At 36.8% G+C, this 23,717-nt stretch overlaps 1 protein-coding gene across 1 annotated transcript in view; it reads left to right on the forward strand.

The window, feature by feature from the left end:
- Positions 1-23,717, forward strand: part of NAALADL2 (N-acetylated alpha-linked acidic dipeptidase like 2) — a 578,047-nt gene that overhangs the window by 44,966 nt on the left and 509,364 nt on the right. Inside the window, exon 3 of the mRNA XM_089675680.1 lies at positions 13,810-13,954. Coding sequence (XP_089531806.1) covers positions 13,810-13,954 — 145 coding nt within the window. The remainder of the gene's footprint in view (positions 1-13,809; positions 13,955-23,717) is intronic.

Consider the following 23,717-nt stretch of genomic DNA (forward strand, 5'->3'; position numbering starts at 1 on the left):
AAAAAAATTGTCACTTTCCAAAAACTTGTGGTAAAAAATAAATTCTTCTATTGATTCAACATGACTCTCAGCAAATAGGTTGGGGTGTCTAATTTCCAAATAGGGGTTATTTGGGGGGGTTGTTATCTTGGCATTTTATCCCCAGCATTAGAAGCTTATGCCACACATCACTCTTCTAACCACTTGAAGACCAAGCCTTTCTGACACCTTTTGTTCACATAAAACAATCTGTATTTTTTTGCTAGAATATTATTTCGAACCCGCAAACATATATTTTTTAAAGAAGATGCTCTAGAGAATAAAATGGTGGCTGTTTACATACCGACACGGGGCAGATGATTGCGTACGCCATTGTTCTCACACATGGGGGAGACGAGGGTGTTTTAAATTTTTGTTTTACACTGTCCCTTTAATTTTTTTAAATCACTTTTATTGTTATCACAGGGAATGTAAATATCCCCTGTGATAGCAATAGGCAGTGGCAGGTATTCTTTTTAGAGAAATTTGTGGTTTTTTTAGATTCTAGCAATGGAATGGAGGTTTATTGTGTATGTGAGCATGTTCCTGGCAATCAAAGGGTTAAATGTGATGACTGATGTTGTGGAGGACAATCTGACGCTATCTGTGAGGAACACTAACTGATGCTAATGCTATCTGAAGTCGACTTTGACACTAATACAGTGATCAGTAAAAAAATCTGTACACTGTACTAATGAAACTGGTGACAGGGCAGTGAAGGGGTTAACTGAGGGGCAATCAGGGGGTTAAATGTGACCTAGCAGTGCTTTTACTGTAAAAGTGTACTGCTTGGACTCACAGGGATCTGCTTTCTTCTCTCTCTGGAACGAAATGTGCTCCAGGGAAAGAAGATTGCATCATTTCCCATGCCTGTGTTATGTAAACACAGGCACAGGCTGAGCTCTGATTCCATACAGATGATCAGCAGATCCAGGCCATCATTGGCCTGCATCTGCTGAGTGATCTGTGCTATACTGAATTACAGCAGCACCAGGCTGGTGGGTGCATGCACGTGCCCCCTGCCCATGAACACAGTGGGGGCGTGGATCACTTATATATATACCTGATTTTGTGGAGGGAGTATGCCCTGTATCAGTAAAACTGCTATAAGGTGGGGATTAACTGGTTAAAAAACAATCAATATATATGAATTATCTATGAGTCAATGAGAAGATTAAATTAAAAATATCCAATCCTCGAATCAAGAGGCAATATGCAACCCAAGCCATAACACAACAAGTGTACCAGTGGAGGCTCCTGAAGTTACATACCAGATGCTTACTTATGAACAGAAATGGTATGTGGATTTTGTAGACAGTCACCAGCTAATCTGATAAGTGTTTTAACATCATCATATGACAGCCACAGTAATGTCACTGCAGAAGCATTTCTTGCATTAATACTTGATGCTTCTTAGATGTATAGAGACTTTTTTGTAACAAATATAAGAAAAAACTCTAAAAACAAATTTAGCTAAAAAATGCTCAAACTCATTACGCTTAAACATGCTTATGTAAACTGTACTGTTTAGATTTGAAGTGAATTCCTATATAAACTGTTTACATGCAGTAGATCTTCCTTAGTGAGAGGTTTGGCAAGCAAAATGAAGCTTATTTTAGTTACTTAAACTCATTCTGACCTTTTCACTGCCAATCTGTGCTTCAAAATGCCTACAATCTGCTTTATTTTGCATCTCTGTAAACATTATTAAAACATTTATCTGCTTCTTGTACAAAGATGCTGATTGGCATGTAAATGGAAAGCTGCTTAGAGAAAAGTGAGCAACACAATATTGCTTTGCTCAGTTACCTGTGTCTGATGTTTCCTCTATCGGTGTGTATATTAGTAATGAGAACAAAGAAGAAGTTTCTCCCTTTATGTCAAAGCAGATTGAAGAAATGAAAATCACTGTTCTTCCTTCATACAGAAAACATATTTTTGTGAGTATTGCCAAAGTATTCTAAATGATTTACAATATAATTAACCTATAATCATCTAAATCTTAATGACGGTGAACTAAATTTACAGAGGGAGAGCAGACACCATCAGTCATTAGATAGTGCCAGCTTAAAATGTGTTTGTAGCAGCTCAAGAGCCCTCAAGAACCAAGACTACTGAAGTATGTTATTATAAACTTTCTTGTAAGTATTAACTGACTCATTCCAACACAGTATACTACAGTGAGAGCCTCAGCAATATATTAGGAAGTGCCCATATTTCAGTGTGGGTTATTTGTCTTAGCTCTTACTCATAGGAAAGTTGGGTTTGCTTTCTGCAAATTTGTATTTGCCAAAGTTCTTACAGAGGAGGTTTACAAGCCTTATTTTTTCTGTATTCTACTTTAAAGGAGCTTCTTTATTGAAAACATTATATTCAACACTTTATATGTAGAGACTTTTTTCCAGACGATAAATACCAAGCCTTATTGTGTAAATAAATAAAAGCTTTAGATTTTTGTGTGCATTTTGAGTGCTATGTAGGGATGAGCAGAATGGTCCTGGTTTTGTTTGAGAAGGATTTGGCTAACATAAAAGAAGTTTGGATGTAAGACCTGAACCTCATATAAATAAATGGAGGCCCAATCTGTCGGATCAAAAATGACTATTTTTATAGGTAAAAATGTTAGCATGGGGGTGGACACTGTCCTGAGAACATGTACCAATGCAAAAAAATATAAAATTTAGTTTGGCCATGAGCAATGATTTACTAAACCTCTGACATTTCTAAAGGTAAAAAGGGTTTTAAATTGCTGGCAAATTACATTTCCCTACTGGCGCACAGACCCCTCCCAAGGTCCCTCAAAATAGTTTTTGAAAAACCCTTTAATAAAAAAACAAAAAATTCCCACAATGTGCTTGCAGTGAACCATGCAGCACATGTAAAACCATGCACAATCATAATGACCAACACCCCCCCCAACCCACAGAAAGAATAAAAAAAAAAAGCTGCCTGCTGAAACACATCTAGACTTTTCATTACATTCCCCTGTAAGACAGGGTGATGCAGCAGTTATATACAAGGGGGTGAGGTCTCCTGGGTGAAATCATAGGACCATATTTGGTCACTGTAGTCAAGAGATCCCTTGATGTCATTAACCATATAGTTTCATTTCCATATACAGTTGCAAGAAAAAGTATGTGAACCCTTTGGGATTACGTGGAGTTTTGCATGAATTGGGCTTAAAATGTCCTCTGAATGTCATCTAAGTCACAACAATAGAAGAACACAGTCTGCTGAACATAATACTACACAAACATTAGATGTTGCCATGGTTTAATTGCACATAACATGTAAACATTCACAGTGCAGGGAGGAAAAAGTATGTGAACCTTTGGACTTAATAACTGGTTGACCCTCCTTTGGCAGCAATAACCTCAACCAAACGTTTCCTGTAGTTGCAGATCAGACCTGCACAACGATCTGGAGTCATTTTGGACCACTCCTCTTCACAAAACTGTTTCAGTGTAGCAATATTCTTGGGATGTCTGGTGCGAATCGCTCTCTTAAGGTCATGCCACAGCATTTCAATCGGGTTGAGGTCAGGACTCTGACTGGGCCACTCCAGAAGGCGTATTCTGTGCTGTTGCAGCCATTGTTTTGTTGAATTACTTGTATGCTTTGGGTCATTGTCCCGTTGCATCACCCATCCTCTGCGGAGCTTCAGTTGGCGGACAGATGGTTGTACGTTTTCCTGCAAAATGTCTTGATAAACTCTGAAATTCATTTTCCCATCAATGACAACAATCCGTCCAGGCCCTGAGGCAGCAAAGCAGCCCCAAACCATGATGCTCCCTCCGCCATGTTTTACAGTGGGGATGAGGTTTTTATGTTGGTGTGCTGTGCCTTTTTTTCTCCACACATAGTGTTGTGTGTTCTTCCCAAACAACTCAATCTTGGTTTCATCTGTCCACAGTATATTTTGCCAGTAGTGCTGTGGAACATCCAGGTGCTCTTTTTCAAACTTCAAACGTGTTGCAATATTCTTTTTGGACAGCAATGGCTTCCTCCGTGGTGTCCTCCCATGTACTCCATTCTTGTTTAATGTTTTCCTTATTGTAAATGTGTCAACAAAAATGTTAGCATGTGCCAGAGATTTCTGTAGGTCTTTAGCTGACACTCTGGGAGTCTTCTTTACCTCATGCAGCATTCTGCGCTGTGCTCTTGCAGTCATTTTTACAGGACGACCATGCCTAGGGAGAGTAGCAACAGTGCTAAACTTTCTCCATTTGTAGACAGTCTGTCTTGCCGTCAACACATGAACATCAAGGCTTTTGGAGATACTTTTGTAACCCTTTCCAGCTTCATGCAAGTCAACAATTCTTGATCGTAGGTCTTCTGAGAGCTCTTTTCTGCGAGGCATGGTTCACATCAGACAGTGCTTCTTGAAACCAGTAAACCCAAAACAGGTGTGTGTTTTTAAGGGCAGGACAGCTGTCAGCAACACATCCAATATCATCACACTGATTGGAGTCAAGGTTGGCTCACTCCTGGCTCCAATTAGCTCTGGGAGAAGTCATTAAGCTAGGGCCTCACATACTTTTTCCTCCCTGCACTGTGAATGTTTACATGTTATGTGCAATTACACCACGGCAACATCTAATGTTTGTGTAGTATTATGTTCAGCAGACTGTGTTCTTCTATTGTTGTGACTTAGATGACGTTCAGAGCACATTTTATGCCCAATTCATGCAAAACTCCACGTAATCGCAAGGGGTTCACATACTTTTTCTTGCAACTGTATATCAGCTGTCATCTGCTGGACTTGTCATTTGGCATTAGAGAAGGGACAGAACAAGACGTGTCAGTAGACAGCATATTTTTTTTTTCTTTTAGGGGGGTCAGTGGACATTGGGCATCATGGCATCAAGGTCTGGATTTAGTAGTTTGAATGGTTGCAGGCTGCTTTGCCGGCCACATTCATCTGGAGTGACAAATATATTTGCATGTAGCCGGGCACCTTTGTGGCACTTACAGAAGATTAATGTCACTGATGATTTGGACATAGTGATTGGCAATTTTTAGTTGCACTTTTGGACATTCTTTAATTGCACCTACCAAGTTTATGTATTTTTTTTTTTGTGTGTGTTTTAGTTTTTATTAATGCTCTATTTTTGTTTCACAGTTTAAAGGGCCAGTTCCTATCTTTGTTTTACTTTCATATTTTTGGTAGTGTTGTTTGCACTTAAAGGTGCAGCTGCCTTGCTAATGAACATATGGTTTGATGCCTTCATATATTCTTTTTATATATATATTATGACATTATGAATGGCAAGGTGATTGATAGACGCTATGTGTCACCTCGCATGCGTTCATATCTGGGAGACTAAGGTAAAGTCTACTCTGGGTTTTCCAGGCCACTTTGGCAGAGTTTGTTCCGGACCGAATTTTGTGGTCCACTGATGACCACCAGCACGTGGTATAAATCAAGCAGGACTGGAGCAAGAAGTTGTTCTTGGCCTGGGACTCAAACAGCCATACCTGAGAGAGCTGTGGATGAAAGAGTTTTGCGTTGTATAAGAAAGGAAAAGGTTTGCACACCGTTTTGTTTTCTTGGTGACAGGGAGAAGCCCTTCACTTGTGAGATAGGAAATCTCCTCTGTTTAATTAGTGCCTGGATGGCGAGGGTTTATTTTCTGTTCTATTTTGTTTATGATGCATGCAACCTTTTAAATAAAACTGGCTACAAGTCAGATTTTTAAGAAAGACCTGCCGTCCGGACTACCTTTTTCCCAGGGAAGGTGATCCCCCACCTGAGCTAACCCCATATATATATATATATATATATATATATATATATATATATATATATATATATATATATATAGTACATAGATTTGATAGAATTAATATTTATATATATATATATATATATACACAGTAAATGCATTTATTAATTCAAGTGGTTGTAAATTCTTAATATTTTTTACCTTAATGCATTCTCTGCATTACTGTATTGGTCTCAAATTATTTAGTGTGTTTTAATATAAAATCCTGGAAAACAGACCAAGTACGTGTGTATTTATATTTGGTAGTGTTAGAATAACTATAGAACGTATATAAGAACATATATAGAATTTATATAGTAGAAACTTAGAATACTATAAATACACTAGTCAAGGCCTGTTTTTAGAGCTCTGAATACCAGAGGTGTATATACAGTGTGTGTGTGTATATATATATATATATATATTTTTTTTTTTTTTTAAATCAAGATTAATGACTATGATTGGCTAGGCAGCGTGTTCTTCACCTGTGATGTCTGGTGGTGAATGTTGGCTAGGCAGAACGTGGTTCTTCACCTGTGTTGTGACTGTAAATTTTGATTGCTAAGTTTATTTGTTTATGTGAGTAACATACTGTCTTAGGTTCCCTTTTTTTGGTTTCTCTGCAGCAGTTCAGAATATTAATACATTTGACTTTGATATGTGTGTTAAGCTGACCAGATACATTACATTGGATTAGGGTATAGAATGTATAGGTATCGGGTGGAAGGTTTGGGTCTCAAGAATGGGAAGATTTAAAAGCATTTTGCAGAGACATGTTTCACAGGTCAGGTAGGTATTGATCTATAGAACATACACCTGCAACCTTTATGGCTATTTTTAAAATGTATTTTTCTGCCATAAAAATTATTTATTATGAAATGAACATTTACAGGACAGGAATAACAAGAGCCTACATTAATGTAGGAAACATTTCGTAACTTTGTGATGAACATAAAAATTTCAACAAGCGACCACAAATGAATGGCTGAAAAAATACTGTATATTGATTAATAATCTTATATTTATATATACTACATAAGATTATGAATGTTGTGTCAATAAAAAGGTTTTTTTTTAGAACATACAGTACATTAAAGGAAAAAAAATCACTTTAGTCTATCCTGTTATATTAGGATAAATAATAACTGAAATACAAAAGTAGAACTTTGCTTTGGCTTTCTGATACAGAGTTTGTTTCCTTAAATTATTTACTTCTTTTGAGTGAATAACAAACCTTTGATCCTTTTGTGATCCTTTGTTTAATCCATGTTGAGTATCTGTTTTTGTACTGGACAAGCTGTACTGCAAGGCAGACATGAAAGGACTGGAATTAACTTTCCAGTATGATTCAACTTTCAATATTTAAAACAGGTATTTAAGATAACGCCAGAAAGAGAAAGTAAATGTGCCTTTGACTTTATAGTTTTAAAGGCTATTCCACAACAAGCTTTTATGGTTTAGAGAACTTCTCTTTACATTATGTTTTTAATCCTTCAATCTTCATAGTTCTAAAGTTCATCATATATCAAATATTCCAACAGTCTATTCAGCCAACCTGAAAACAAGGTCAAAATAAAGACAGAAGGGTTAACAAACATTCAAAGTGTGCAAACAACCCCACATATTCAGAAAGTACACAGACTGTATGGAAGCTTGATAGTACATAGTCTTTTGTGTATGTAAGAGCTATAATGTACATATATTTCTGTCTGGCTGGAAAATCTGTTTAAACTTTATGTGTAGAAGTAAATGTTTTTCTACAGTTTCAGATACAGTAGGGAAGGGTTAAAACCCCTGTCTAGTTAAATTTTTGTTATCTGTGATTCTGCAGCAGGCAGTGTTAGGAAATCTCAGCAAAGTAAAGGGAACCCCTCTTAAACAGTTGTCACCAAAGTATGTGTCCCCAATGGAATATTTACTGTCACCTCTTCTACTGTTGATAATTGTAAAAATTTTGATTTCTTTTCACTTTCTGTTTTGATGATAATGGCCACCAGGATCAGGGTTGCCATTAAAAATCATGGGGCCCTTGTACAGATTACTTGACAGCCCCTCCAATACCTTCCCCCTCCCAACAGCAGTAAACATTTTGAGGCTTATTTTGGCAGTCCGATAAGAAAAATGAGGCAGCGAGCCCTGTGTGGCGAGACAAATTGTCAATGTAGTGAGACACGGCCGATGACAGATCTGTGTACAGACCCCCTTGCCAGTCCCTTGTGACCTGCTGTGACCAATCACAGCAGGCCACATGACAGTTGTATAGAATGGATGGCTTCCTTTCATGCCATCCATTGTACACAAGTGTGTCAAGCTGTGAATGGTCACAGTGATCACATGCACAGGCTGGGCCAATCAAATCCCATCTGTGTCATGTGACTAGCCATGGCTAATCACAACAAAAAAAAACCTGAATGAATCGATTTCATTCAGTTAAATGCTTGCTTATAGCAAAGGAATTCTTTGCTATAAGCTATCAAATTGTATAAATATGTAAAGAAAAAAACCCCAAAAAACTTTTCATTTCCCCAAAGTAGAACAATGTTACTATGGTAACATTATGCTACTTTGAGCATAGTGTAATATGAAAACAAAATCTTAAAAAAAAAGAAAATATGTAATAAAAAAAAAAATTGAAATATAATGTGAAATGTTTTTTATTCGTACCTTCACCAGTCAGTGTCACTGATCACTGCCTCGCCACTTATATGATGATGCTGTACTGCACTGGTGACAGTATGTAAAAAAACATTGTGACATTTTATTTCTTCATTTTCCCAAAAATTATGAGAAAACAATTACAACTTCAAAAAACTAGCCATGCCTCTTATGAAATACGTCGGACTATCTACTTTGTAAAAAGGGGTCATGTGGGGGATATCTGTACTGTTCTGACATTTTTGGGCCTCAAGAAATTAGATTGGCTGTCAGTACTTCAGGATTTATCAATTTTCAGATCTATATCATAGTTTGTGAACTCTATAACTTTCCTACAGACTAAATAATAAATACTGATTTGGGTTATTTTCACCAAAGAAATGTAGCAGAATACATCTTGGCCTAAATTTATGAAGAACAATTATTTATTTTCAAACTATTATAATAGAAACAAAGAAAAATGTGTTTGTTTTTTTTCAAAATTTTCAGTCTTTTTTTTGTTAATTTAGCAAGAAATAAAAACCCCAGTGGTGAATAAATACCACCAAAAGAAAGCTCTAGTTGTGTGAACAAAATGATAAAAATCTAGTTTGGGTACAGTGTTTCATGACCGCGCAATTGTCATTCAAAGTGTGAGAGTGCTGAAACCTGAAAATTGGCCTGGGCAGGAAGGGGGTAAAAGTGCCCGGTATTGAAGTGGTTAAAGGGTTAGTTCACCTTTAACAAAAACTGCGATGGTGAAGGTGAGCAGTAATAGCTATACTTTGATTAGCAACGTCCTGGGAGTTTTCAAGTCAGGCTTCATGAGGTATGTAAATGGACTTCCCCTTATGGAAAGGGCATTATTTTACTTTAGTCAAAGCTATAAACAAAAATAACCAACATTTTTGGAAACATCTTTACAACATATTAAAATGTGTCAGTGGTGGGAGCAAGCAGTTCCTAAACAAAATTGGATCAGTATAGGATCAGTATTACAGCCATAAAATTTTAATTTCTAGGGGACAGCCAGCAGCAATTGGCAATATGTTTCTCTCAGTATAGGTGTCTGTAAAAGCATGAAGGACTCAAACACAACTTACTTACAAAAAGTATCAAAAGGTCTAACAAAATCAATATTCGGCTAAAAAAAGGTCTGTAAAACTTTATACTTGTGCCTATAGATGTGCGTAGTTTGTTTTTTTTCTTGCAGACATACACGAGATTGGTTTGGTTGCACATATTACTAGTTTGTACGATGTGTTCGATGTATGAATGGCTACTGATTCCATTGTTTTCTATTAGAATTTGCATGCACTTTCTGTCAAAAGATCTGAAAAAAGTTCAGGATTTCTTGAGTGGAATTACTTGATAGTATAGAAAATGACTAAGTGCGTGTTTTATAAATGTTAATATTTAATGTATTCATTATTCAACTCTACATCAGCCTCTTAACCACTTGACTCATCCTTCGAATGCATTTTCCTTGCCTCCAACTAAGTCCTTTACATTTAAATGCACCCATTTAATTTTAACATGCTACTTTATATGCATGGTGCTCATTCTATCACAAGATATAGAGGAATTGTTTTACTAGTCACATACCAAAGTGAAAGTTCACATACCAAAGTGAATGTTATTAAAGTGAAGCTTTGTTCACTTTGATTCTAATGTGCAAGTGTATTTTTAATTGTCTTGCACATGAGTGGATGTGAACACACATTCACTTTCTTCACTACACTGATTTAAATATTTACTTTGCTAAGGATAACATTCACTTTGGAAAGTAAACACTCTTTAGAATAATAAATCATTCACACAGTATATTTTTTTTCTTTTTCTTGATGTACTAAATACATTAAAATTAACCATTGGCTCATTTCCCTAAAGCCAGCAATTTTGTATATTAATTCTGAAAAAAGGAGGAACTTTGCAAACTGTATGAAAACATTCCTAAGGACTTAATAATGAAAACAATAAAAACAACTGCATATGCATAGGTCAGATGCAGACCCTGGAATTCATAAACACTAGTGCAGGCAGATTTTGCAAAAGGGTCTCTCACGCATTCTAAAATTGGTGAAGAATGCGCCAAATTCATGTAAATGCCTAGAACTTGTACTTGGATTTGGCTTATGTTACACTACTTTTAGAATGCATGTGAGACACTTTTGCAAAATCTGCTGAAGCCATTTTTTCTCTCGTGTCTTTACCAAACGAGACTTGGCCTTAATTAGCTCCACTTTTACATTTACCTCATTCAATGCAACACAATGTAAAAGTGGGGCATTCAATGGAACACAATGTAAATTTGGCTTATTTTAGAAGTACCTGAATTTGGTGCATGAGTCGCTGTCAGAGCCATGGGATTGTAGGCTGCACTTTTTTTGCAATATAAAAATAAAACATTAATAATAAAACACACAAACAACCAATAATCTGGTATTAAATGGCCGTGGCACCTTTATTTGTTTATACATTTGAAATACAGAATAAACTTTCATTAAATATAACAAATACTGACATTTTGAAAATATATCACTCAGCCATAGAACTCGAGTGAGATAAAATAAATATTCATTCACAATGTCCCCCCTTGATCCAAGGGTGACAAAACCACATAAAGTGCCAGTGAAGAGGGTGAGCAGATCTTGGTCAACTACAATGAGAGGCTAAAAGTAGGATCCTTAAACAGTGCTCTGGAATCTTCTGGAAAAACATGTTTTTCCCTTCGCTAGTACTCGTGATGTTCCCGCTCAATTCTTAAAGGGGTAGTAGCAAATTATTCAACTGATATTTTTTTTTTTTTTTTTTAAGTGAAAGGAGAATATGGCATTCACAATCCCATTTGTTTGGGCCCTAATTTGTGCCCCCTTTTCCAGAGTTGTGGCAAATGCTTCATGAATTTGACACAATACATTAACAAGAGGGATTAACACCAGAAAAGTGACACATTATTGAATTCCCCAATGTATAACCGATTTTAATAGGCAGTGAACTAGAACATGTTTGTGAACTAGATGCAAACTTTAATTCTTCTCCAGGGTTAGAAGGAGTAGTAACCTAAAGTTAAGTAATGAACAGCGCATTTAAGCAACCACATCAAGAGCCTTAAAATTTCACTTTCTAGGCCTTGACACAATACATTGTAAGCATTATCAAGTCCACTAAGGTCAGGGGCATTTCTGAAAGCAGGGGGCTTATGCGCAAGATCTTATTCTGCCAGAAAAAAAGAAAGTGTGATGTGCACAGCAAGCCATGGCAAAAATTGGGTGTCATTTTCATTGAGCTGAACATTGACCATTGCTTAAAGTGATGCAGAGTGCAGAGGTTCAGTAGTAAATGATGCAAAGGTTTGGTAGTAAGTTAAGCAGAGTTCAAGGGTTAGTAGTAGATGATGCAGAATTCAGGGCTCAGGAATACGTGAAGCAGAGTTCAGGGGTCAGTAGTAAGTGACACAGAGTTCATAGATCGGCAGTAGATGATGCAGAGTTTGGAGGACAGGAGCAAGTGATGCAGTGTTTAGGGGTCAGTAGTAAGTTACATAGAGTTCAGGAGTCAGGAGTACGTGATGTAGAATTCAGAGGTCAAAATAAATGATGCAGAGTTCAGAGGTCAGTGGCACAGAGTTCAGAGGTCACTAGTAAGTGGCACAGAGTTTGGAGGCCAGTAGTAAGTGACCTTCTATCTCACAGTATATCCACGCAATCCTCCCCTGCACAGCTTACCACCATTCCTGGACTCATAGTGGTTTCTTCATTAGTGTGAGCTCTCTTCCTCCTTATCCTGGGTCCCTGTCCAATAGATGGGGCTGGCAGGACTATGATTGGCCTTAGCTGTGATAGTGTGGCAGGCAGTTGAACACTAACCAACACATTGTGGGAACTGACGGACACTGACATCCCCAGTGACACTAATACAATGATCAGTGCTAATAATATACACTGACACTGGCTGGGAATGGGTTAAAATCTAGGACCAACCAAAGGGTTAACTGTGTGCCTAATAATGTTTACTGTGTGTAGTGTGTGCTGCTTTTATTGAGTGTTGTGCCTGTTTTTACTTCCTGCTTTGCATGGATAAAAAACTGACCTATCACTGCTGTGTGTAGAGAGCTATCTGTTGTTTACCAAGACAGGGCTCTCTACTGTCATTCACTTAGCAGATCAGCAAGTCCCAGTCATAAATCATTGGATGGGACCTGCTGATCGGCTAGTACTGGATTGAATGACAGCATAGTAGGGATAGTCAGCTCGAGCGAGCACCTAGAAATGCTGGACCATATACTGTACATAAACATGATCCACTACAGCAGAGCTGCACTCTAGCAGTAAAATTAAAGAGCTGGTCCTGATGCAGTTAATCCTGCACAGTGCAGGAGTCAACAGAAAAATAATCAAAACTGTGCACTCTGAGACTGGACAGGTTTTTGAAACCGTGTCATTCTGTGCCTCAGACCATCCCCTTACTGTGGAGGCCCCTAGGAAAAATATTTGTGGGGTTTCCAACCAATTGATTAGGATTATAAAAGTAATTAATAGTTAATGGTACAGGAATCTATTTCAATTTCACTGGGATGGCTAGTACATGGTAATACATATTAACAGATTTTGGAGATTTTGAAGCCCTGTGAGTTCAGAGGGGGAAAGAGCAATTACAGCAGTTCCTGCAGTATTAGTGGCCAGTACATTGGTGTTTTAGGGGTAAGGATTGTTCTGATATTGGAGATTGCAGTTAGTAGGAGTCACTCCTGGGTCAAGAAAAGATTTTATACATCCACAGCATTACTACTGGAATTTATTTATACACCTACAAAGACCTATATGTCTCTGTGAGATTTGATTCCTTGGTTTTGTAGATTATAGATTTATGGATTTTACTCTCCTATTCCAAGAGGATTGTTTCTGTAACTTGAAGACTTTAGTGTGCTCTGCAAACTACATCAGTAGATAAAAATATTTGGTTGTTTGGTCGTATTAGGTAGTATGAAGGATGGGCATGGACTTAACTTCTTCTTGTTGTCTATTGTAAATGCTGCTGTATGGCAAAGGAAATCTTGGTGCTATGTTGATATTTTATGTATGTTTTTATGATATTTTTCAAAACATATACTGTATATTATGGATTATAGAAAAGATATTTAATTGCATATATTGATTTCTGATGAAACAGCCTTTAGAAATGCCATGCAAATATTGCCTGTAGATAGGAAGTAGATGAAAAAGAAGCCCCAGGAGAATAGCAGCGCTGAAATGCAAAAAATGATTAAAAAAGGAAAGATAGATGTTTTTATTAAAAAAATGCTAATTGTTTCTAATGCATAGTGATTAAACAAGCTACATGTCATTCAGTTTTCTGCTTTAAAGATCTGTTTCACTTTCTCCCTCCCTAGCTGTCTTTGTTAGAAGATATTGGGTTTGGAGGAGTTCTTATTTACCTTGACCCATGTGACCTACCAGAGGGGACAAAAGACAAATCATTTATGGTATCCTTAAAATATGGCATGAATCAATTTATCATTGATTCTTCAACAACAGGTAAGCTGTTTCTAAACTGAAAATTAATCATACATTTCTGTTAATTCAGTCAATTTTTCTGTTACCATTTTTTTAATGTATACTGTCTTTTCAAGTTATGTCCCAGTCAAACATGATGTGGTTCTGCTAATCATAGCCCACTAGTTATTGTATGTTAGATTATACTAAATAAATGCTTGCCATAGTTAACAATATTTGTAAAGCTTAATGTAGAACTCGCCAGACATGAGAATCTTTGTCATGGATTGTGACTAGAGATGAGCGAATTATTCAAAAATTCGATTCGGCTGATTCGCCGAATTTGAGGAAGAAATTTGATTCGATGCGAATTTATTCGCTACGAATTTAACTTATAAAAAGGGTTTCTAGGCTTCAGAGAGCCTTTAAATTAGTGCAGAACACTGTACCTTTAATTTAAATGCCCTTGGAGATGAGGAAGGAGAAGGAGAAGGAGAAGGATGAGAAGAAGGAGAAGGATGAGAAGAAGAAGGATGAGAAGAAGAAGAAGGATGAGAAGAAGGAGAAGGAGAAGGATGAGAAGAAGGAGAAGGATGAGAAGAAGGAGAAGGATGAGAAGAAGGAGAAGGAGAAGGATGAGAAGAAGGAGAAGGATGAGAAGAAGGATGAGAAGAAGGAGAAGGATGAGAAGAAGGATGAAAAGAAGGAGAAGGATGAGAAGAAGGAGAAGGATGAGAAGAAGAAGAAGGATGAGAAGAAGGATGAGAAGAAGAAGAAGGATGAGAAGAAGGAGAAGGATGAGAAGAAGAAGAAGAAGGATGAGAAGAAGGAGAAGGATGAGAAGAAGAAGAAGGATGAGAAGAAGGAGAATTCCAAGCCGGCAAAAAGTGTATCTGCAGAGCTCCGCTATTTCTTAGCGGAGCTCTGCAGATACACTTAGCGGAGCTCTGCAGATACACTTTTTGCCGGCTTGGAATTCTTCTTATTTTCATCCTACTTCTTCTTCTTCATCCTCATCCTCAGAAGAAGAAGAAGAGGATGAGGATGAGGATGAAGAGGAAGAAGAAGAAGAAGAAGAAGTAGGATGAAAATAAGAAGAATTTCAAGCCGGCAAAAAGTGTATCTGCAGAGCTCCTCTATTCTGCAGATACACTTAGAGGAGCTCTGCAGATACACTTTTTGCCGGCTTGGAATTCTTCTTATTTTCATCCTACTTCTTCTTCTTCTTCATCCTCATCCTCAGAAGAAGAAGAAGAGGATGAGGATGAGGATGAAGAAGAAGAAGAAGAAGCAGGATGAAAATAAGAAGAATTCCAAGCCGGCAAAAAGTGTATCTGCAGAGCTCCGCTAAGTGTATCTGCAGAGCTCCGCTATTTCTGACAGTTCTCTGGCATTCACTCCATACAGCGGTTGAAACATTGTATCTATTTGTTTCCATTTATGGAAACAAATAGATACAATGTTTCAACCGCTGTATGGAGTGAATGTCAGAGAACTGTCAGAAATAGGCTATTTCTGATAGTTCTCTGACATTCACTCCATACAGCGGTTGAGGAGTGAATGTCAGAGAACTGTCAGAAATAGCCTATTTCTGACAGTTCTCTGACATTCACTCCATACAGCGGTTGAAACATTGTATCTATTTGTTTGCATAAATGGAAACAAATAGATACAATGTTTCAACCGCTGTATGGGGTGAATGTCAGAGAACTGTAAGAAATAGGCTATTTCTGACAGTTCTCTGACATTCACTCCTCAACCGCTGTATGGAGTGAATGTCAGAGAACTGTCAGAAATAGCCTATTTCTGACAGTTCTCTGACATTCACTCCATACAGCGGTTGAAACATTGTATCTATTTGTTTCCATAAATGGAAACAAATAGATACAATGTTTCAACCGCTGAGCTCTGCAGATACACTTAGCGGAGCTCTGCAGATACACTTAGCGGAGCTCTGCAGATACACTTTTTGCCGGCTTGGAATTCTTCTTATTTTCATCCTACTTCTTCTTCTTCTTCTTCATCCTCATCCTCATCCTCAGAAGAAGAAGAAGAGGATGAGGATGAGGATGAAGAGGAAGAAGAAGAAGAAGAAGAAGAAGTAGGATGAAAATAAGAAGAATTCCAAGCCGGCAAAAAGTGTATCTGCAGAGCTCCTCTATTCTGCAGATACACTTAGAGGAGCTCTGCAGATACACTTTTTGCCGGCTTGGAATTCTTCTTATTTTCATCCTACTTCTTCTTCTTCTTCTTCTTCTTCATCCTCATCCTCAGAAGAAGAGGATGAGGATGAAGAAGAAGAAGAAGTAGGATGAAAATAAGAAGAATTCCAAGCCGGCAAAAAGTGTATCTGCAGAGCTCCGCTAAGTGTATCTGCAGAGCTCCGCTATTTCTGACAGTTCTCTGACATTCACTCCATACAGCGGTTGAAACATTGTATCTATTTGTTTCCATTTATGGAAACAAATAGATACAATGTTTCAACCGCTGTATGGAGTGAATGTCAGAGAACTGTCAGAAATAGGCTATTTCTGACAGTTCTCTGACATTCACTCCTCAACCGCTGTATGGAGTGAATGTCAGAGAACTGTCAGAAATAGCCTATTTCTGACAGATCTCTGACATTCACTCCATACAGCGGTTGAAACATTGTATCTATTTGTTTCCATAAATGGAAACAAATAGATACAATGTTTCAACCGCTGAGCTCTGCAGATACACTTAGCGGAGCTCTGCAGATACACTTAGCGGAGCTCTGCAGATACACTTTTTGCCGGCTTGGAATTCTTCTTATTTTCATCCTACTTCTTCTTCTTCTTCTTCATCCTCATCCTCAGAAGAAGAAGAAGAGGATGAGGATGAAGAAGAAGAAGAAGTAGGATGAAAATAAGAAGAATTCCAAGCCGGCAAAAAGTGTATCTGCAGAGCTCCGCTAAGTGTATCTGCAGAGCTCCGCTATTTCTGACAGTTCTCTGACATTCACTCCATACAGCGGTTGAAACATTGTATCTATTTGTTTCCATTTATGGAAACAAATAGATACAATGTTTCAACCGCTGTATGGAGTGAATGTCAGAGAACTGTCAGAAATAGGCTATTTCTGACAGTTCTCTGACATTCACTCCTCAACCGCTGTATGGAGTGAATGTCAGAGAACTGTCAGAAATAGCCTATTTCTGACAGTTCTCTGACATTCACTCCATACAGCGGTTGAAACATTGTATCTATTTGTTTCCATAAATAAAAACAAATAGATACAATGTTTCAACCGCTGTATGGAGTGAATGTCAGAGAACTGTCAGAAATAGCGGAGCTCTGCAGATACACTTAGCGGAGCTCTGCAGATACACTTTTTGCCGGCTTGGAATTCTTCTTATTTTCATCCTACTTATTCTTCTTCTTCTTCATCCTCATCCTCATCCTCTTCTTCCGAGGATGAGGATGAAGAAGAAGAAGAAGAAGAAGAAGTAGGATGAAAATAAGAAGAATTCCAAACCGGCAAAAAGTGTATCTGCAGAGCTCCGCTAAGTGTATCTGCAGAGCTCCTCTATTTCTGACAGTTCTCTGACATTCACATTTACCGCGGTTGAAACATTGTATCTATTTGTTTCCATAAATGGAAACAAATAGATACAATGTTTCAGCCGCTGAGCTCTGCAGATACACTTAGCGGAGCTCTGCAGATACACTTTTTGCCGGCTTGGAATTCTTCTTATTTTCATCTTACTTCTTCTTCTTCTTCTTCTACTTCATCCTCATCCTCAGAAGAAGAAGAATGAAAAGAAGAAGAATGAAAAGAAGAATGAAAAGAAGAAGAAGAATGAAAAGAAGAAGAATGAAAAGAAGAATGAGAAGAATGAAAAGATTCTTCTTCTTCTTCTTTTCATCTTTTCATTCTTCTTCTTCTTTTCATTCTTCTTCTTCTTTTCATTCTTCTTCTTTTCATTCTTCTTCTTTTCATTCTTCTTTTCATTCTTCTTTTCATTCTTCTCATTCTTCTTCTCATTCTTCTTTTCATTCTTCTTCTCATTCTTCTTTTCATTCTTCTTTTCATTCTTCTTCTCATTCTTCTTTTCATTCTTCTTCTTTTCATTCTTCTTTTCATTCATTCTTCTTTTCATTCTTCTTCTTCTTCTTTTCATTCTTCTCATTCTTCTTTTTATTCTTCTCATTCTTCTTCTCATTCTTATTTTCATTCTTCTTCTCATTCTTATTTTCATTCTTCTTCTTCTTTTCATTCTTCTTTTCATTCTTCTCATTCTTCTTTTCATTCTTCTTTTCATTCTTCTTCTCATTCTTCTTTTCATTCTTCTTCTTTTCATTCTTCTTTTCATTCATTCTTCTTCTTTTCATTCTTCTTCTTCTTCTTTTCATTCTTCTTTTCATTCTTCTCATTCTTCTTCTCATTCTTCTTTTCATTCTTCTTTTCATTCTTCTTCTTCTTTTCATTCTTCTTTTCATTCTTCTCATTCTTCTTTTCATTCTTCTTCTCATTCTTCTTTTCATTTTTCTTCTTCTTTTCATTCTTCTTTTCATTCTTCTTCTCATTCTTCTTTTCATGAAGAAGAAAAGAAGAATGAAAAGAAGAAGAAGAAGAATGAAAAGAAGAATGAGAAAAAGAATGAAAAGAAGAATGAAAAGAAGAATGAGAAGAATGAAAAGAAGAATGAAAAGAAGAAGAAGAAGAATGAAAAGAAGAAGAAGAAGAAGAATGAAAAGAAGAAGAAGAAGAATGAAAAGAAGAATGAAAAGAAGAAGAAGAAGAATGAAAAGAAGAATGAAAAGAAGAAGAATGAAAAGAAGAATGAAAAGAAGAAGAAGAATGAAAAGATTCTTCTTCTTTTCATTCTTCTTTTCATTCTTCTTTTCATTCTTCTTCTTCTTTTCATTCTTCTTCTTCTTCTTCTTTTCATTCTTCTTTTCATTCTTCTCATTCTTCTTCTCATTCTTCTTTTCATTCTTCTTCTCATTCTTCTTTTCATTCTTCTTCTTTTCATTCTTCTTTTCATTCTTTTCATTCTTCTTTTCATTCTTCTCATTCTTCTTTTCATTCTTCTTTTCATTCTCCTTCTTCTTCTTTTCATTCTTCTTCTTCTTTTCATTCTTCTTTTCATTCTTCTTCTCATTCTTCTTTTCATGAAGAAGAAAAGAAGAATGAGAAGAATGAAAAGAAGAATGAAAAGAAGAATGAGAAGAATGAAAAGAAGAATGAAAAGAAGAATGAAAAGAAGAAGAAGAATGAAAAGAAGAAGAAGAAGAATGAAAAGAAGAAGAAGAATGAAAAGAAGAAGAAGAAGAATGAAAAGAAGAAGAAGAAGAATGAAAAGAAGAAGAAGAAGAATGAAAAGAAGAAGAAGAATGAAAAGAAGAAGAAGAATGAAAAGAAGAATGAAAAGAATGAAAAGAAGAAGAAGAATGAAAAGAAGAAGAAGAATGAAAAGAAGAATGAAAAGAAGAAGAATGAAAAGAAGAATGAAAACTAGAATGAGAAGAATGAACAGATTCTTCTTCTTTTCATTCTTCTTTTCATTCTTCTTCTTCTTTTCATTCTTCTTCTTCTTCTTTTCATTCTTCTTTTCATTCTTCTCATTCTTCTTTTCATTCTTCTCATTCTTCTTCTCATTCTTCTTTTCATTCTTCTTCTCATTCTTCTTTTCATTCTTCTTATTCTTTTCATTCTTCTTTTCATTCTTCTCATTCTTGTTTTCATTCTTCTTTTCATTCTTCTTCTCATTCTTCTTTTCATTCTTCTTCTTCTTTTCATTCTTCTTTTCATTCTTCTTCTCATTCTTCTTTTCATGAAGAAGAAAAGAAGAATGAGAAGAATGAAAAGAAGAATGAAAAGAAGAAGAATGAAAAGAAGAATGAGAAGAAGAATGAAAAGAAGAATGAGAAGAATGAAAAGAAGAATGAAAAGAAGGAAAAGAAGAATGAAAAGAAGAAGAATGAAAAGAAGAAGAATGAAAAGAAGAATGAAAAGAAGAAGAATGAAAAGAAGAAGAAGAAGAATGAAAAGAAGAATGAAAAGAAGAAGAAGAATGAAAAGAAGAAGAAGAATGAGAAGAATGAAAAGAAGAAGAAGAATGAAAAGAAGAATGAGAAGAATGAAAAGAAGAATGAGAAGAATGAAAAGATTCTTCTTCTTTTCATTCTTCTTCTTTTCATTCTTCTTTTCATTCTTCTCATTCTTCTTTTCATTCTTCTCATTCTTTTCATTCTTCTTTTCATTCTTCTTCTCATTCTTCTTCTTCTTTTCATTCTTCTTTTCATTCTTCTCATTCTTCTTTTCATTCTTCTTCTCATTCTTCTTTTCATGAAGAAGAAAAGAAGAATGAGAAGAATGAAAAGAAGAATGAAAAGAAGAAGAAGAATGAAAAGAAGAATGAGAAGCAGAATAAAAAGAAGAATGAAAAGAAGAATGAGAAGAATGAAAAGAAGAATGAAAAGAAGAAGTATTCCAGTACAGCAAAAAGTGTATCTGCAGAGAGCTCCGCTATTTCTGACAGTTCTCTGACAGTTCCTTCACATTTACAGCGGTTGAAACATTGTATCTGTTTCCGAATAAAAACATCTGTATCCTAAATGGAAACAAATAGATACAATGTTTCAATCGCTGTACATGTGAAGGAACTGTCAGAGAACTGTCAGAAATAGCGGAGCTCTCTGCAGGGACACTTTTGCCGGCTCATCAGGAAAAATCCGATTCGCGCACCCGAATTATGCTAATATTCGGATTCGACGCGAATCGAATTTTTCCTGAAATTCAAAACGAATTCCACTTCGCCTGGTTCGATTCGCTCATCTCTAATTGTGACCTTACATATGCTTGTCAAAATACAGGAATACCTCAGGAAAAGGATGCTGTCATCCATGTGGGATCAAACTCCCATATGTCCTATCAGATCTTTATTGTCACAATTATCAGCCACTGTTAGTACAAATACAACAAGATCTTAAAGCATGTGATAAAGCATGCTTTTCCAGGTTTGGGAGAGCCTCAAATTTAAAAATGGATGTTCTGCCTCGTCTTCTTTATACACTTCAATCTATCCATATTTCTTTACGAAAAACCATGATAATTACATTTCTATTGCAGGGAAAACTCATAAGTTGAGCTTTGCTTTTATGACTGTCCCTAAATATAGGGGACGCATTGGCTTTCTGACATTAGAAAGTAGTACTGGGTCCATCATCTGACAAGAAATGTGGACTGGACCCAGCACAAGTTTTTAAAAGATTAGATATCTGTGGTACAGTCCCACTAAACAAAACCCTGTGTTTGCTGTTGAGACCCTTCCTCTGAGCTTTGAAAACTCATCCGATTATTGGTCCTACACTTCATGTTTTCCAACTTGCATGCAGTGCCTCTTTCATCTCTTCTGCAAAGGTCCATGCTTGCCATTTAGGTACAAACTGGAATTTCACCCTGGGCTAACTGGAAAATTTCTGGAAGAATATTAGCCTAAACCTAATATGTTGGTGGTTTGTCAGGTGCCCCCCCCCCCCCAAAAAAAAAAAAATTTCTTTCAACTATCTTGCTATTTTGAAATTTGTCTTCATATGGAATGTACGTAGCCGAAAGTGGGACTGCGATTTGGGGGGTCTATTTTCTGAGGAAGATTTGAACTCAATCCACATGATGATCACAAAGGTTCCTTGAATGTAAATGTGCAAGAGAACAGCTTTAAATTGAGAGCTAGATGATATCACATGACAATCTCAATGTAGTTCTTTCCTGAAGCAACTGATAAATGCTGGCATTGCAATACAGATGTGCAAATCCTGATTCAAATTTGGTGGCAGTGCCCCTCTTTGCACCCTTTCTGGGGGGAGGTTCACAACATAACTTTGTTCATTTTGGCTGCTCCTTGGACTTTACTCCAGCCCAGTACTTGCTACACTATACCAGTTTGTCTAAGTTTCCATATTTTAAATCCCTAGTGATGCATATGGTAAATGTGGCCAGGCTGTGTGTCCCTGTTCAGTGGAGAAAATCACAACCACCTGCGACTGGGTTTCTTGCATTAACAAAATTGCAGATATGGAGGAATTGTTAAACATCACTCAGGATAGAGTTACCTACTACATTAAGACTTTTACATGCTGGTTACATCTTAGATCAACAGATGTTTATGCTAATCTGCAACATGGCAATTGATAGAGAGTTGATGTACTCTCTGTTATGCTTGTTATACCTCATACTATGCTTTGGTCACCATGCTTTTTTGCTTTGTATGCTGATCTTTTCCAATAAAATAATATTAATGGAAAAAAAAAATAATACCTAAAGGTTTTTTTGTGTTTTGTACTTTCTGAGAAGAATTAAAAGGATTCATTTAAAAAACCTACCATCCAGCCTACTTATTAGTAAATATTAAAAAAGTTGTGTTTGAGCATTGTACGGGGATAACTAAATTCCTAATTTCTGTACTTTAAAAAAGCATGTAAATATATACTGTACACAAAATAGATAAAATCAGGAATGGAGCTCACCTGTACAATTAAAATGTATGACAGGTGATGTAATAAGGTGATTATTAAATCACAATCTACAGACAACAATATTCAAATGTTTTTATTGTGCTACTTACAGACAAAAAATATGTTAGGATTATGTTGATACTTTAACAGTCCAGGTACTGTGTTAGCATTTATATCTGCAACTGCTACCTATAGCTATCCATTTTTGCATGACCATTAATGAAATATTAATGTAATGCAGCTTATTTTTATCAAGATTTTCTTGATTTTTTTTATAAAATTCACTAAAACCAACTAAAGCTGCAGGAAAACCTGACGCCAGCTGAGAATGGAGGAACATTTGAAGCCATTCCTGTCTGTCAGGCAAGGGTGTTAGATATTCACAGCATGAAGTACCTCGACAGCTCAGTGGGAAAATAATTGTACATTTTTTCAATATCTTACTATATCTGACCTGGTATTCTGTGAAGTGTCTTGGGAGCTCTTGAAGTAAATACAAGATTGTTGTTATGCACTTGCTTATCTTTGCATTGTATCAAAAATGTACCTGTTCATTTTTATAATTTTGCATTAATGCCTACAAACATTAATACTGTTTATATAATATTGTCATATCAAGGTTATCTAAATATGAAGTAACATTGAAATGGAAAGTAGCTGTATACAGGCATGTTGTTATAAAAATTGTTATATCAGTTTTGGTACGGTGGAGAGTAGTGAAGGATATTGCATCTTGCTTCATTTATCTCTAGGGTGGTTTCCAATGATGAGAGTTAATATAAAATAATGTAGGCAGGGCCGGTGCTACCACTAGGCAAACTAGGCAGCCGCCTACGGTGTACTGCTACCTAGGGCACAGCCACAGCCGCTGGTTTCCCGCTGGTTGGGTGGGACAGATTTGGGTGAATTTGTCCTGGGTAGGGGGAATTGAAGGAAGAGGATTGGTCAGAATTTGTGCTAGGAGGGAGGATCGGGGGGGAATTGAGAGAATTTGTGTTAGGAGAAGGGATTGGGTGGAGGATTGTGTTAAGAGGTGGATTTTGGGGAATATGTACTAGTAGAGAGGATGGGGGAGGGAATTTGTGCTAGGAGAGAGAAGTGGGGGGTGGGATTGGGCTAGGAAGTAAGATTGTGGGGGATTGGGGTGTGGTTGTGCTAGGAAGGGGGACTTGGGGGCATTTGTCCTGGGAGAGGGGATTGGGGGAAGATTTGTGCCTGGAGAGGGGGTTTGGGGAGGGTTTTTTTAGAAGGGGGGATTGGGTGGGGAAATTGTGCTAGGAGGGGGGATTAGGAGGGGTTGTGCTAGTAGGGGGGATTTGGGTGG

This window comes from Staurois parvus, unplaced genomic scaffold, assembly GCF_062004578.1.
Source record: "Staurois parvus isolate SC_StPar_1 unplaced genomic scaffold, SC_StPar_1.0 ptg000155l, whole genome shotgun sequence".
NCBI classification, from domain to species: Eukaryota; Metazoa; Chordata; class Amphibia; order Anura; family Ranidae; genus Staurois; species Staurois parvus.